This window comes from Phocoena phocoena, chromosome 10 (assembly GCF_963924675.1).
Source record: "Phocoena phocoena chromosome 10, mPhoPho1.1, whole genome shotgun sequence".
NCBI lineage: Eukaryota > Metazoa > Chordata > Mammalia > Artiodactyla > Phocoenidae > Phocoena > Phocoena phocoena.
Window position 1 is genome coordinate 51,880,864 of NC_089228.1, and position 15,192 is coordinate 51,896,055.

General features: G+C 38.5%; 1 protein-coding gene across 2 annotated transcripts in view; it reads left to right on the forward strand.

Moving 5' to 3' along the window:
* Window positions 1–15,192, forward strand: part of UBP1 (upstream binding protein 1) — a 66,139-nt gene that overhangs the window by 12,659 nt on the left and 38,288 nt on the right. For both annotated transcript variants that reach the window (XM_065884973.1, XM_065884974.1), the window contains exon 2: window positions 1,950–2,101. In XM_065884973.1, the coding sequence (XP_065741045.1) occupies window positions 1,950–2,101 (152 nt within the window). The remainder of the gene's footprint in view (window positions 1–1,949; window positions 2,102–15,192) is intronic.

A 15,192-nucleotide genomic window follows, 5' to 3' on the forward strand; every position in this document is an offset into this window, starting at 1 on the left:
TGGACCGCCAGGGAATTCTCTCACGAAGAGAACTTGAAACGCTTACATATATATGACATAGAATATGTATGTATTTTCATCTACCATGGAGCCACTTTCACTGCTGTGGTTGTTTTTAATAAAGAGAGCTGCTCTGAATCTTAAAGTACCATTTGTAAGTTTCCTGAAAAGTTTTTATATCTGCTCCAAGGTTTTTTATCCCTGTCCTGGAGGAAGGCTGGGGACCATTCCTGACTATGTGTTCCTCAGTTATATTTTTGACTTAGGAGTGTTTTGACAGTTCCTAGGTATAAATAAAGGAGAAGGAGAATTAGTGGGTAATTGAGTCCCTGACTAATCAGTCTGGTGCTTTAATAGAAATGTATGTGGGAGGAGGGAATGCAGGGTTTCCCTTTCATTTCATTTATTTCCACATTTTGCTTTTAAATTGAATTTAATTAAAATCGGGTAGCCAGATATCTGAGTCAGTTAACAGCTTGTAAGAAGAAATAAACAATTCAGACAAGCCTTTGCTATTCTTGTTGTTATAGTAGTTATTCATTTGGATATTTTGCTGTTTTACCTTTTATTGAGGAATGGATGTAGAAAAACCATCGAGATATAAATGTACAGCTCAGTGAATTATCTCAAAAAAAGAAATACCCACCCTTCATATGTTAATGGTGGGAATGTAAAATGGCGCAGTCACTTTGTAAAACAGTTTGGCAGTTTCTCAACAAGGTAAAGAGTTACCATATGACCCAACAATTCTACTTCTAGGTATATATCCAAGGGAATTAAACATGTCTACACAAAAATACATGCAAGTGTTCATAGCAGCATTATTCATAATCAAAAAAATGGAAACAAGCCAAAGGTCCACCATCCAATGATGGATAAACAGAATGTGGTATATTCATACAATGGAATATCATTCAGCCTTAAAAAGGAATGAAGTACTGATACATGCTACAACATGAATGGACTTGAAAGCATACTAAAAGAAGCAAGTCACAAAAGGCCACATGATTCTTTTTGCATTAAATATCCAGAATAGGCAAATCCATAGAGACAAAGCAAATCAGTGGTTGCCAGGGTTGGGGGGTAGGGAGTGACTGCTAAGGGTATGAGATTTCTATCTGAGGTGCTGAAAATGTTCTGGAATTAGATAGTGGTGAAGACTGTACAACTCTGTGAATATATTTTAAAAAACACTGAATTACACACTTTAAAAGGGTGAATTTTGTGGTATGTAAATTATACCTCAGCTCCTTTTTTTTTTTAAAGGCAAACCAGACACATCCATGTGTGTTTAACCACCAAAGTTAACAGAATATAGACAGTACCCCAGAAGACCCCCCCATCCCCCTCCCGATCAATGACCCAAGTTATTCTTGGGGAGAAAAATAGCAGCTGTTTCTACTGCTACTGTTTGCTTCTCAGAAGAAGCCATTGTTGTAGACTAAGTATGAAGCATTATGCTCTCAGCATTTAGCTGGGACCAGCAAGGAACTTTTTGTAAAATACCATTTAATCAAATGCTTCTTTGTGATTTTATGGTACCAGTGTGACCTACCTTTCAAAACAGGTGGCTATGTACTCTTGCTTTTATTTATTTTTTAATAGAAATGAGTTTAAAGTTTTTAACTAATTTTTTTCACATAACTTTTTTTTTTTGTACCATATGTATTATTAGCGTGATCTCTTTGTCAGTAGTTTGGACTTAACTATTAAATATTTCTTATTTTAATGTTCTGCCTAATCGTAGGCACCCCCCCCTAACTCACACTAGAGGTATGGTTTATTAAAACTATCTTTTGGGGGAGCCAGATTAGCATTAATAGTTTTTTTATTCTACATATCATATCTGATCTTAAAAGAAACTACCCCTAAATATTTTTATGTTTTTAAATGTTTTAAACACAGAATAAGGTCAGTGTTGATTTTTTTTTTTTTTTTTTGCTTTTCAGCGATGTCTTGGCATTGCCAATTTTCAAGCAGGAAGATTCCAGCCTTCCATTGGATGACGAAGCCAAACACCCACCCTTCCAGTATGTGATGTGTGCAGCAACGTCACCAGCTGTGAAGCTGCACGATGAAACGCTCACGTACTTGAACCAAGGTTGGTACGGCTGCATCACACTTTAAGAGTTCACAAAAATCTGAAGTAGGGCTTTGGCATTGCAGCCTAGATTAATGGTAATAATTGAAAATTAGATTCTTTTTCTCAATTTTTACAACTTTAGTTGTAAAATTGTAGGAATTTTAGTGTGAGCCAACAAAGCAATTGTTTGTGGAAACTTATTTGCACAAAGAGGGTCTGTGGAACAAGATTTATTACAGGATTTCTTTAGACAAAATCCAAAGGAGGAGCAGGTAATAAAGGATGTCAGCTATTTTTAGGAACATGGTTTCAGTGTGGAACTTGAGAATGAATCAGAAGTCCAGCTAGCAAGGGACTTGGTCTCAGGAACGAAGCAGGTTTGTGCTGGTAATAGAGTCCAGCAAGGTGGAGTCTGTAGCTAAAGTAAACTGCGTCAAATCTTGTCTACACGTAATGAGAATACTATGTTACGGTGATAATGAAAGCGAGAGTGGGCAGAATGGAAAACGGAGATGTGAGGGTAGGATATACAGTTGGAAAGAGGAAAGGATTTTTTTTGAGGTGCTCTCAGCAGTTTGGGCACTGGCCAATGTGACTTACCAATGTAAACAAAAGTACTTAGTTATGCAGGAATTCATTTGTTGGAGACCTATACTGAAAGCATGTTGGACTCTTATTTTTAAAAAGAATTGAACGTGTTTATTGTTATAAAAATAGTATATACTTAGTAGAAAAATTGGGGAATATGTCAAGGGATAAAGCTGAAAGTGGACTTCAATTACATACCCCTCAGGAGAACCAGTTAACATCCTAGGTGTGTTTCCTTGTCTGTATATTTATTTTATTTCAACAAAATGGGAATTAACATCTGTTCACTTAGGAGTATATTCTGATTATTTTTCTGTCATTAAATAGACTCTTTAATTCCTCAAACTTTTGGAAGGAACTATAGATTTTAGACTACTTACTAGTGATTATTTCAAAATATGGAAGAATAGCTTCTAACTTTTCGTTTAACATATTAATTTAGAATTTATGAGGTTTTACTTCAGGTAATTCTAATTTGTAGCCTATGGCAACACTCTAATTTTGTTGTTAATATTATTTTAGGATTTGTTTGGGTAGGCATTCAATTTGAGACTTAAGGTTCTTTCAAATCTGAAACTTAAGAGTCTCTATGGTAATCTGTTTTAGCTATAAAAGTATCAGAAGAAGCAGTGTAGAGGTAAGGCTACAATATTCAGTGTAGCTTTATTTCTAATGACAAAAAAAGGAAATAACCAGAATTTCTCTTACTTAGGGAATAGTTGAATAAGTTACATGTATACCATGGGATGAATGAGCATGTGCACATACCCCCCTCTGTTTAAAGAACATTGGATATGTCTGTCTGTTGGCCTGGGGGAATATCCATAACTTACCACTGTTATTGTTAAACTGGATAAAGACATCTCACATTGATAAAAATTGCAGTCCACCATCTATAGTGATAATGTATTAGACCTACATTCACAGAGTGCTGACTGTGTATGAAGCAGTGTACTAAATACTATATGTATGTTGTCTCACTTCCCACAATAACCTGAGAAGTGTTATTGATCCATTACAGATTTTAAAAACGGAAGCTTAGAGCAGTTGATAGACTTGCTCAATGTCAGTTTGGTCAAGCTTAAATTTTAAAAAATAGTTACTGAATATCTACAGTAGTGTGCACAAGTCTTTTTTTTTTTCCCACACCGCCCGGCATGTGGACTCTTAGTTCCCCAACCAGGAATCTAACCTGAGGCTCCTGCAGTGGAAACATGGATCCCTAATCTCTGGACCACCAGGGGATTCCCCACAAGTCTTAAGTGTACAGCTCAATGAATTTTTACACAGATCATTCCCTTGAAAATACTACCTATGTCCAGTATTTCCAGTACCCTGGCAGGCTCCCTTGTATCCCCCTCTCAGCTGACACCCACGTTTATGGTAATCAGTATAATAAGTGCAAGTGATTTACTGGCATGTGACTATGCTCCCTGCAATATTAATGATGAGTATGTTCTTGGTTGTAGAATTGTGTTAATTTGCCTCTTAATTTCTCCCAGGCTTTTAAGGAAAAAAAAGTGGAAAAGTGAACTGCATATACAGGCTGCATTTTTGAAAACATATATTTGAATAATCATTAAAAACGCATTTGACTAACCATAGAGAAATTCTACTTTTATACACTTTTTAAAAAGAAATTATAATACTTTAAACTTACATGAATATCAGACAGTTCTTTCACAGGTTTCTCTCCTAGCATTTATCTCCTAGCATTATATTTTGACAAAAGGTTCTGAACCCAAGATTTTTTGTGAATCCCCTAAATCATTTTCAAATTTTTAATGAATGTATATTTTTCTAAAGAGAGGATCCATAGCTTTTCCTAGATTCAGGCTAAGTTTGAACCTGATTGAAATGTTGCTGGAGTGTCTTTCACCCCACCTCTTTTATTTTTTTATTTTTATTTTTTTGTGGTATGCAGGCCTCTCACTGTTGTGGCCTCTCCCGTTGCGGAGCACAGGCTCCGGACGCACAGGCTCAGCGGCCATGGTTCACGGGCCCAGCCGCTCTGCGGCATGTGGGATCTTCCTGGACCGGGGCATGAACCCGTGTCCCTTGCATCAGCAGGCGGACTCTCAACCACTGCACCACCAGGGAAGTCCCACCCCACCTCTTTTAAACTGATAAGTTAACAAAGGTCTGGACTTAGCAAAGTGTCTTTTTTTTTTTTTAATTGAAGTATAGTTGATTTACAATATTGTGCCAGTCTCTGTTGTACAGCAAAGTGACTCAGTTATACACATATATACATTCTTTTATCATACTCTTTTCCATTATGATTTATCCCAAGAGATTGGATATAGTTCTCTGTGCTATACAGTAGGACCTTCTTGTTTATCCATTCTAAATGTAATAGTTTGCATCTACCAACCCCAGACTCCAAATCCATCCCTCTCCCTTCCCCTCTCCCACCTTGGCAACCACAAATCTGATCTCTGTGTCTGTGAGTCTGTTTCTGTTTTGTAGATAAGTTCATTTGTGCCATATTTTAGATTCCACATATAAGTGATAGATTTGTCTTTCTCTTTCTGACTCACTTCACTTAGTATGAAAATCTCTAGTTGCATCCATGTAGCTGCCAATGGCATTATTTTGTTCTTTTTTATGGCTGAGTAGTATTCCATTTTATATATTTACCACGTCTTCTTTATCCATTCATCTGTTGGTGGACATTTAGGTTGTTTCCATGTCTTGGCTATTATGAATAGTGCTGCTATGAACATAGGGGTGCCTTATCTTTTGAATTATAGTTTTGTCTGGATATATGCCCAGGAGTGGGATTGCTGGATCACATGGTAGTTCTATTTTTAGTTTTCTGATGAACCTCCATACTGTTTTCCATAGTGGCTGCACCAGCTTACATTCCCACCAAGAGTGTAGGAGGGTTTCCTTTTCTTCACACCCTCTCCAGCATTTGTTGTTTGTAGACTTTTTAATGATGGCCATCCTGACCTGTGTGAGGTGACACCTGATGGAAGTTTTGATTTGCATTTCTCTAATAATTAGTGACATTGAGCATATTTTCATGTGCCTACTGGTCATCTGTATGTCTTCTTTGGAGAAATGTCTATTAAGGTCTTATGCCCATTTTTCGTTTGGGTTGTTTGTTTTTTTGTTGTAGCATTGTATGAGCTGTTTGTGTATTTTGGAGATTCAGCCCTTGTGGCATCACACCATTTGCAAATATTTTCTCCTGTTCCATAGATTATGGTTTTTCTTAAAAAATAGTTTCCTTTGCTATGAAAAGTCTTGTAAGCTTGATTAGATCCCATTTTTAAATTTTTATTTCTATTGCCTTGGGAGACTGACCTAAGAAAACATTGGTACAATTTATGTCAGAGAATGTTTTGCATATGCTCTCTCCTAGGAGTTTTATGGTGTCATATGTTTAAGTCTTTAAACCATTTTGAGTTTATTTTTGTGCATGGTGTATGGGTGTTTTCTAACTTCATTGATTTACATGCAGCTGTCCAACTTGCCCAGCACCACTTGCTGAAGAGACTGTCTTTTTCCCATTTTATATTCCTGCCTCCTTTGTCAAAGGTTAATTGGCCATAGGTGTGTGGATTTATTTCTGGGCTCTCTATTCTGTACCATTGATCCATATGTCTGTTTTTGTACCAATTCCACATTGTTTTGATTACTGTAGCTTTGTAGTATTCTGAAGTCTGGGAGAGTTATGCCTCCTGCTTTTTTTTTTTTTTTCCTCAGGATTGCTTTGGCAATTCTGGGTCTTTTATGGTTCCATACAGATTTTTGGATTATTTGTTCTAGTTCTGTGAAAGATGTCATGGGTAATTTGATAGGGATTACATTAAATCTGTAGATTGCTTTGGGTAGTATGGTCATTTTAACAGTATTAATTCTTCCAGTCCAAGACCATGGGATATAATTTCCTTTATTACTCTTTTATAGTTCTCAGTGTATAAGTCTTTCACCTACCTCCTTGGTTAAATTTATTCCTACGTTGTTTTTTGGTACAATTTTAAAAGGTACTGTTTTTTCACATTCCTTTCTGGTATTTCATTGTTAGTGTAAAGAAATGTAACCGATTTCTGAATGTTACTCTTGTATCCAGCTACTTTGCTGGATTCATTTATTAGGTCTGGTAGTTTTTGTGTGGAATCCTTAGGGTTCTCTGCATAGTATCATGTCATCTGCATATAGTGACAATTTTACCTCTTCCCTTCCAATCTGGATACCTTTTATTTCGTTTTCTTGTCTGAATCCTATGGCCAGGACTTCCAGTACTATGTTGAATAGAAGTGGTAAGATTGAGTATCCTTGAGTGTTTTTTTTAATTTTTAAAAATTTTTTATGTTTTTGGCCATGCTGTGTGGTGTGTGGGATCTTTGTTCCGCAACCAGCAATCGAACCCACACCCCCTGTGTTGGAAGCGCAGAGTCTTAACCACTGGACAGCCAGGCAAGTCCTGGGGTATCCTTGTCTTGTTGCAGATTTTCACAGGAAGTCTTACAGCTTTTCACCATTGAGTACTGTATTGGCTGTGGGTTTGTCATAAATGGCTTTTATTGTGTTGAGATATGTTCATTCTATACCCACTTTGGTAAGAGTTTTTTATCATGAATGGATGTTGAATTTTGTCAAATGCTCTTTCAGCATCTTTTGAGATGATCACGTGGTTTTTGACTTTTCTTTTGTTAATGTACTGTATTACACTGTTTCATTTGCATATGTTGGACCATTCTTGTGAACTTGGGATGAATCCCACTTCATCGTGGTGTATGATCTTTTTTATGTGTTGTTGGATTCGGTTTGCTAATGTTTTGTTGAGAATTTTTGCATCTATATTCATCAAAGACATTGGCCTGTAATTTTCTTTTTGGTGGTATCTTTGTCTGGTTTTGGTATCAGAGTGATGGTAGCTTCATAAAATGTCTTTGGGAGTGTTCCCTCCTCTTCAGTCTTTGGAAGAGTTTGAGAAGAATCAGTATAAGTTCTTTTTTGTATGTTTGGTAGAATTCACCTGTGAAGCCAACTGGTCCTGGACTTTTGTTTGTAGGAAGTTTTTTTATTACAGTTTCTATTTCACTTCTAGTGATCAGTGTGTTCACATTATCTGTTTCTTCTTGATTCAGTTTTCATGGGCTGTATGTTTCTAGAAAGTTGTCCATTTCTTCTAGGTTGTCAAATTTTTTGGCATATAATTGTTCATAGTATTCTCTTATTCTTTTTGTATTTCTGTGGTACCAGTTGAGATTTCTCCTTTTTCATTTGTTATTTTGTTTATTTGGGTTCTCTTTTCTTCTTGTTGAGCCTGGCCAAAGGTTTGTCAATTTTGTTTACCCTTTCAAGGAACCATCTTTTGGTTTTAGTGATTGTTTTTCTTTTCTATTTTTTAGTCTCTGTTTAATTTATTTCCTCACTGATCTTGATTATTTGCTTCCTTCTGCTGACTTCAGGTTTTGTTTGTTCTTCTTTTTTCTAATTCTTTTAGGTAGTAGGTTAGGTTATTTATTTGAGATTTTTCTTGTTTCTTGAGGAAGGCCTGTATTGATGTGAACTTCCCTCTAGAACTGCTTTTGCTGCATCCCATAGATTTTATATGGTTGTGTTTTCATTGTTGTTTGTCTCAAGGTATCTTTTTAATTTCCTCGTTGACCCATTGTTTTTTTAGTAGCATGTTGTGTAGTCTCCATTTAATCTTTTCTTTCTCATTTCTTTTCCTGTTGTTGATTTCTAGTTTCATGCCTTTGTGGTCAGAAAAGATGCTTGAAGTAATTTCTATACTCTTAAATTTGTCGAGGCTTGTTTTGTGCCCCAGTATGTGGTCAGTCCTAGAGAATGGTCCATGTGCCCTTGAAAAGACTGTGTGTTCTGGGTTTTTTTGGATATAAAGTCCTGAAAATGTCAATTCAGTCCAACTGTTCTGTTGTGTCATTTAGGACCTCTGTTTCCTTACTGATTTTCTGTCTGGATTGTCTGTCCATTGATGTCAGTGGGGTGTTAAAATCTCCTACTATTACTGTATTCCCATCACTTTCTCCCTTTATGTCCATTAGTATTTATGTTTTTGTGTGTTCCTATATTAGGTGTATATATGTCGCCAAGTGTAAAACCCTCTTGTATTGATCCTCTTGTCATTATATAGTATCCTTCTTTATCTTTCTTTATAGCCTTTGTTTAAAAGTCTGTTTTGTCTGATATGAGTATTGCTACTCCCTTTCTTGTCAATTCTGTTTGCATGAAATATATTTTTCCATCCCCTCACTTTCAATCTGTGTGTGTCCTTTGTCCTAAGGTGGGTCTCTTGTAGGCAGCATATTGTAGGCTCCTGTTTTGTTTTGGTTTTTTTTGGCTGTGACATGCAGCTTGTGGTATCTTAGCTCCCATCAGGGACTGAACCTGAGCTGAGCCCTTGGCAGTGAGAGCACAGTGTCCTAACCACTGGACCACCAGGGAATTCCCTAGGCTCTTGTTTTTTTATCCAGTGTGCCACTCTGTCTTTTGATTGGAGCATTCAGTCCATTGGCATATGTATTTATTGCCATTTTAAACCTGGTTTTCCAGTTGATTCTTTTGTTTCTTCTTTGTTCCTTTTTTTTTGTTTTTCTTTTTGTGGTTTGAAGATTTCCTTTTATTTTATGTTTGTGTTCTCTTCTTTTTGGTTTCTGTGAATCTTTTGTATGGTTTTGATTTGCGGTTACCCTGTTTTTCAAGTATGTTAACCCCTTCCTATATCTGCTTGCTTTAGGCTGTTAGTCATATAGGCTCAAACGCATTCCATTAAAAAAAAAAAGGAATCTATTTTCTTACTCTCCTGCCCCACATTTTATGATTTTGATGGAGTACTTTTTTACATCTTTATGTTTATCCTCGTGCTGTTCTGTGAGTTTATCATCACTTGCACAAATAGGTTTTCTTTTTGATACTGGCTAATTTAAGCAATTTAGTTTCCAGTTGTGGTTTCCTCTTTCTTATATCTTCTGGTTTCTTTTCTATTTAGAGAAGGCCTTTCAATATTTCTTTTAGGATAGGTTTAGCATTGCTATATTCTTTTAGCTTTTGCTTATCTGAGACATTCTGATTTCTCTTTCTATTCTAAATGATAATATTGTTGGGTAGAGTATTCTAGGTTGCAGATTTTTCCCTTTCAAGACTTTGAATATATTTTGCCACTCCCTCTGGCCTACAGTGTTTCTGTAGAGAAATCAGCTGATAGCTTTATGGGGGTTCCCTTGTAATTAAGTTTTTCTCCTGCTGCCTTTAGAATCCTCTTTTTATCTTTAACTTTGCCATTTTTATTATAATATGTCTTGATGTAGGTCTGTTGGGGTTCATCTTGTTTGGGACCCTCCACGCTTCCTGTATCTGGATATCTTTTTCCTTCTTTGGGTTTGGGAAGTTTTCAGCCATAATTTCTTCAAATACATTTTCAATCCCCTTTTCTTTTTCTTCTCTTTCTGGAATCCCTATTAAGCCTAGGTTGGCATGCTTTATATTATCCCACAGGTCTCTCATATTGCTTTCCTTTTTTTTCATTTGGCTGACTGCTGTTTTGCTTGCATAATTTCCATTATTCTATCTTCCAGATCGCTTATTCTTTCTCCTGCGTTATTCATTCTGCTATTCATTGCCTTTAGCTCAGCTTTTGTCTCAGCAAATGAATTTTCTAATTTTTCTTGGTTCCTCCTTATAGTTTGTAGTTGCTTTTTACAGTAATGTGCATTTTTGTCAATAGCCTTTCTTAATTTCTTCAGTATTTTCATCACCTCCTTTTTGAACTTGGTGTCTGTTAGACTGAAGAGGTCTGTTTCATTGTTTGTTCTTTCAGGGGAATTCTCTTGGTCTTTTAACTGAGAGTGGTTCCTCTGCTTCTTCATTTTACTTGTGTTTCTCTTAACTCTGAGTTCAGGAGAAACAATTATCTACTCTAGTCTTGGAGGACTATTTATATGTGGGAGCATCCCTGTGTAGCTTGTGTGGGCTTAATATTTTTTTGGCACGAGGTCTGTTTTTGGTTTGGATGCTTGTCATCTCTTTCCCCTACGTGTGCTGGCCATTATCCCCTTGATAGGGGGTGTGCAGATGTGCAACCTGTACACACTCCCAGGAAGGCGGGGCTCGCGGTTGGCTCCCGGTGGCGGGACCCTCAGCAGCAGTGGCAGGTCGCGCACGCTCCTTGGGTAGGCATGGACAGCGTTTGGTGCTCAGTCGCAGGACGCTCTGCGGCGGCAGCGATCCATGTCCACCTCTGGATTCCGAGATGGCAGTGGCATCTTGCACCTGCCCCCAGAGCTCGTGTAGGTGGTGCGCTGCTGCTTGAGAGTGGGCACGGAGAAAGAAGCTTCTGTGGCGGCCCACCCCTCTCCTTGTGTGCCCCCCGCGATGGTGCCTTGCCTCTCTGGCAGGCCCAGGCTTCTTCCTCGACTCCCTCGGTTGTGGCTCACCACACCCTAGCCCCCTCAGGCCGTCTCCACACAGCCAACCTCAGTCCTCACCTCCCGGTCTGACCTCCAAAGCCTGAACCTCAGCACCCAGCCCCCACCTGACCCAGCTGATGAGTGTCCCAGGCTGGGGAGTGCTGCTCTGTGGCACCAACCATCTGTGCAGGTCTCCCTCCACTTTGCCCTGCACAAACTGGTTGCTGTGCTCCCCTCCAAGGCTCCAAACCTCCAAACCTCCCCCTCTGTCCCAGCTGATCTCCCAGGCAGTGAGGGGACTTCCCAGGGTGCAGGAACCTTTCTTCTTTCACAGCTCCCTCCCAGGGGCATAGGTCCTGTCCCGATTCATTTCTCTCTCTTTCTGTTTCTTTTCTTTTCTTTTCTTTTTTTGGCCCTACCCAGTTACATGGAGATTTTCTTGCCCTTTTGGAAGTCTGAGTCCTTCTGCCAGCATCCAGTAGATGTTCTGTGAGAAGCATTCTGCATGTAGATGTATTTTTTTAACATCTTTATTAGAGTATAATTGCTTTACAATGATGTGTCAGTTTCTGCTTTATAACAAAGTGAATCAGTTATACATATAAATATGTTCCCATATCTCTTCCCTCTTGCATCTCCCTCCCACCCACCCTCCCTATCCCACCCCTCTAGGTGGTCACAAAGCACCGAGCTGATCTCCCTGTGCTATGCGGCTGCTTCCCACTAGCTATCTGTTTTATATTTGGTATATATGTCCATGCCACTCTCTCACTTTGTCACAGCTTACCCTTCCCCCTCCCCATATCCTCAAGTCCATTCTCTAGTAGGTCTGCGTCTTTATTCCCGTCTTGCCCCTAGGTTCTTCTGACCATTTTCTTTTTTTTTTTTTTAGATTCTATATATATGTGTTAGCATACGGTATTTGTTTTTCTCCTTCTGACTTACTTCACTCTGTAGGACAGTCTCTAGGTTGTAGATGTATTTTTGATGTATTTGTGGGAGAAGGTGAGCTCCACGTCCTACTCCTCTGTCATCTTGATCTGATGCCCCAGCAGAGTATCTTAAGTTGATCAGACTCACTTTTCAAAAGGAAACATTCTAAGTAGTGCATGTATAGTTTTGATTTTTTTTACAGAAGCCTTTCCTGAAATATATAAAGAGAATCAGGCATAGATATGGAAAATAAAAATGATTGATTTTTATGTAGGAATTCCAGTAAAATTCCATGGATATTTTTTAGCTGGGTGACATTGCCCTGGGAAATTTCTGCAAAGTATGTAAAATGCGTCTCAGTGACCCATTTTAGTATAGTATCATCTGTACATCAACTTTGATAGTGTGACTGTTAAATATTGACATAATTTACTCTTTAGTCTTCCTGTTCTTAGGAGTTAGATTTTTATTCAGATTTACTCATGAGTTAATTTTCTTATCTTCAAATGAACTCTTCAGCTCCACCAAGGGAAAATGACTCATCATGGCAGTGTTGCCTTGTTTATCAAAAAAGGATACAAAAGCTTTATAAAGAAGGGATTAGATAGGGCACTTGAAGTTGTTCTTCATTAGCACAAGTTTTAATTCCTTTAAGCTTCCCCACTCATTATAGTAAGTGAGAGGGAAATTAAGCAGTCACTTTTTTGTCTGTTACTTGGAAATAATAGTGACAGTGAAAGCAGTTATCCCCACTTTATATTAAAGCTTTAGAGGGAGTAATTTTTTCTTACAGTTATCTTTTTAGATTGACCATGCTTTTTATAGGGACTTAAACCCAGAGATTTCTAATTCCAAATCTCATTTTCTTAACCACTGAGTCTCTTTACTAGAATAGTTCCAGTGTTTTCTAACTTTTCAGTTAATGGTCACCATTTAAAATTCAACAGTGTAACTAAATGATTTATATACATGGTTCAAAGTTCAGAAGGTATGAAAGAGTATACAATAAAACTCTTCTGCTCGCTGGCCCCAAGTAGCCAATAAATTAGAACCCTTTTTAGACACCTAAGAAGATTGTAATCCTGTTAAATGATACCCTTTGTATAACGAAAATATTGTATCATTAATTTATTTATTCCAATAAACTTATTCTGTGATGACTGAATTATATGCTTAAGCATAGTTGTGGTGAATATAATGATCTTGTCACTAAAGGATGAAATTTAAGAGAGAACTTCCATCCCTAAAGTAATGCCTGGTAGAAGAATGAGATAGGACTGCCCAGGATATATGCACCTCTGCTGCATATGGGATGTCTTTACACACATTATTCACATACCTTTTTTTTCCTTTTAAATGTGTCAACTCGTTACAGTGACTGGTGATTTAAATGTTTTTCTTCATGTAGCGGGGTGAGAGGTAGAGGGCAGCAGTGAGCGGTTGTCATTAGCTGTCTCTGGGGCCAGGCTGCCTGTGTTTAGATCCCATTACACCACTTGCTTGTCCAGGCAAGTTCCTTTAATAAAATAACCCCCACCTAAGGTAGCTGAGAATTAAATTGAGTTAATATGTGTAATGCACTTATAAGGTGGCCAGTACATAGGAAGCACAACACTAGCCTTTGCTGCTGTTACTATTATTTATAACTAGATAGCTTTAATGGTTTCTGATTGTACTGGAAAACCAAGTGGTTAGACCTTGGCTAATGTGTTAGTTTCCTATGGCAGATAGATGAGCAACTTTTACAGATGGTTAGAATGCAACCCTGGGACTAGATACCTGTGTAATGACTCGGGATTTTTGCCAGGTTTGTTGGCAAGTATGATTACAATCTTTTTTTTTTTTTTTTTTTAATTTGGCAGCATTGGGTCTTTGTTGCTGTGCGTGGGCTTTCTTTAGTTGCGGCAAGCGGGGCGGGGCTACTGTTCGTTGTGGTGCAGTGGCTTCTGTTGCAGAGCATGGCTTCTAGGAGCGCGGGCTTCAGTAGTTGTGGCTTGTGGGATCTAGAGCGCAGGTTCAGTAGTTGTGGTGCACGGGCTTAGTTGCTCCAAGGTATGTGGGATCTTCCCGGAATGGGGCTCGAACCCATGTCCCCTTCATTGGCAGACGTATTCTTAACCACTGTGTCACCAGGGAAGTCCCTACAATCTTTTAAATAAGGCTGTAGCAGAGTTTGTTTGTTGTTTGTTTTAATATTTATTTATTTGGCTGCATCGGGTCTTAGTTGTGGCATACGAGATCTTTCGTTGCAGTATGCAGGCTCTCTAGTTGTGGTGCGCAAGCTCTAGAGCGGGCAGGCTTAGTTGCCCTGTGGCATGTGGGATCTTAGTTCCCTGACCAGGGATCAAACCCACGTCCCCTGCATTGGAAGGCGGATTCTTAACAATATTGACCACCAGGGAAGTCCCCCTGTAGCAGAGTTTTGAACTGTAGAAATAACATGTTTGCACTGCTTAGCAACTGTGGCTGGTAGAATAATGGTGCCTCGAAGATGTTCGTATCCTAATCCCCAAAACCTGTGAATATTTTAACCTTATACCAAAAGGCACTTTGCAGGCATGATTTAATTAAGGCTGTTGAGATGGAGAGATTATCCTGGATTATCCAGGTGGCCCAGTGAAATCACAAGGGTCCTTAAAAGTGAAAGAAGTAGGCAGGAGAGGCAGGAGTCAGAGGGAGATTTGAAGATGAAGGAAGACTGCCACAAACTAATGGATGTAGGCTACTGCAAGAAGTAGATAAGTCAAGGAAGTAGATTTTCCCCTACAGCTTCCAGAAGGAATGCAGCCTGCTGACAGCTTCATTTTAGCCCACTAGACCCGTTCTGGACTTCTGAACTCTAGAACTGTGTGATAATAAATTTGCATAGTTTCAAGCCACTGAGTTTGTGGAAGTTTGTTACAGCAGCAATAGGAAACTAACCCATCAACCAAGGCAAATGTGTACCATGTAGATGATCTCCAAAGTGGTGCATAATGAGCTACTGTTGTGTATCAGAGCTGTTTCCATAGTGTGGCTGTCATTTACTGTTAAGATTGTAGACAGAAACACTCTGCATACTATAGTACTTACTGCCTCCTAGCTTATCTCTGAAGGCCCAGTCAAAGCTGGGTCTTGAAATGGGCATCTAATGAACCCTGAGCCCTTGCACGCATGAGTGTGTGTGTGTGTGTGTGTGTAAATGTGCACATATATGTATAT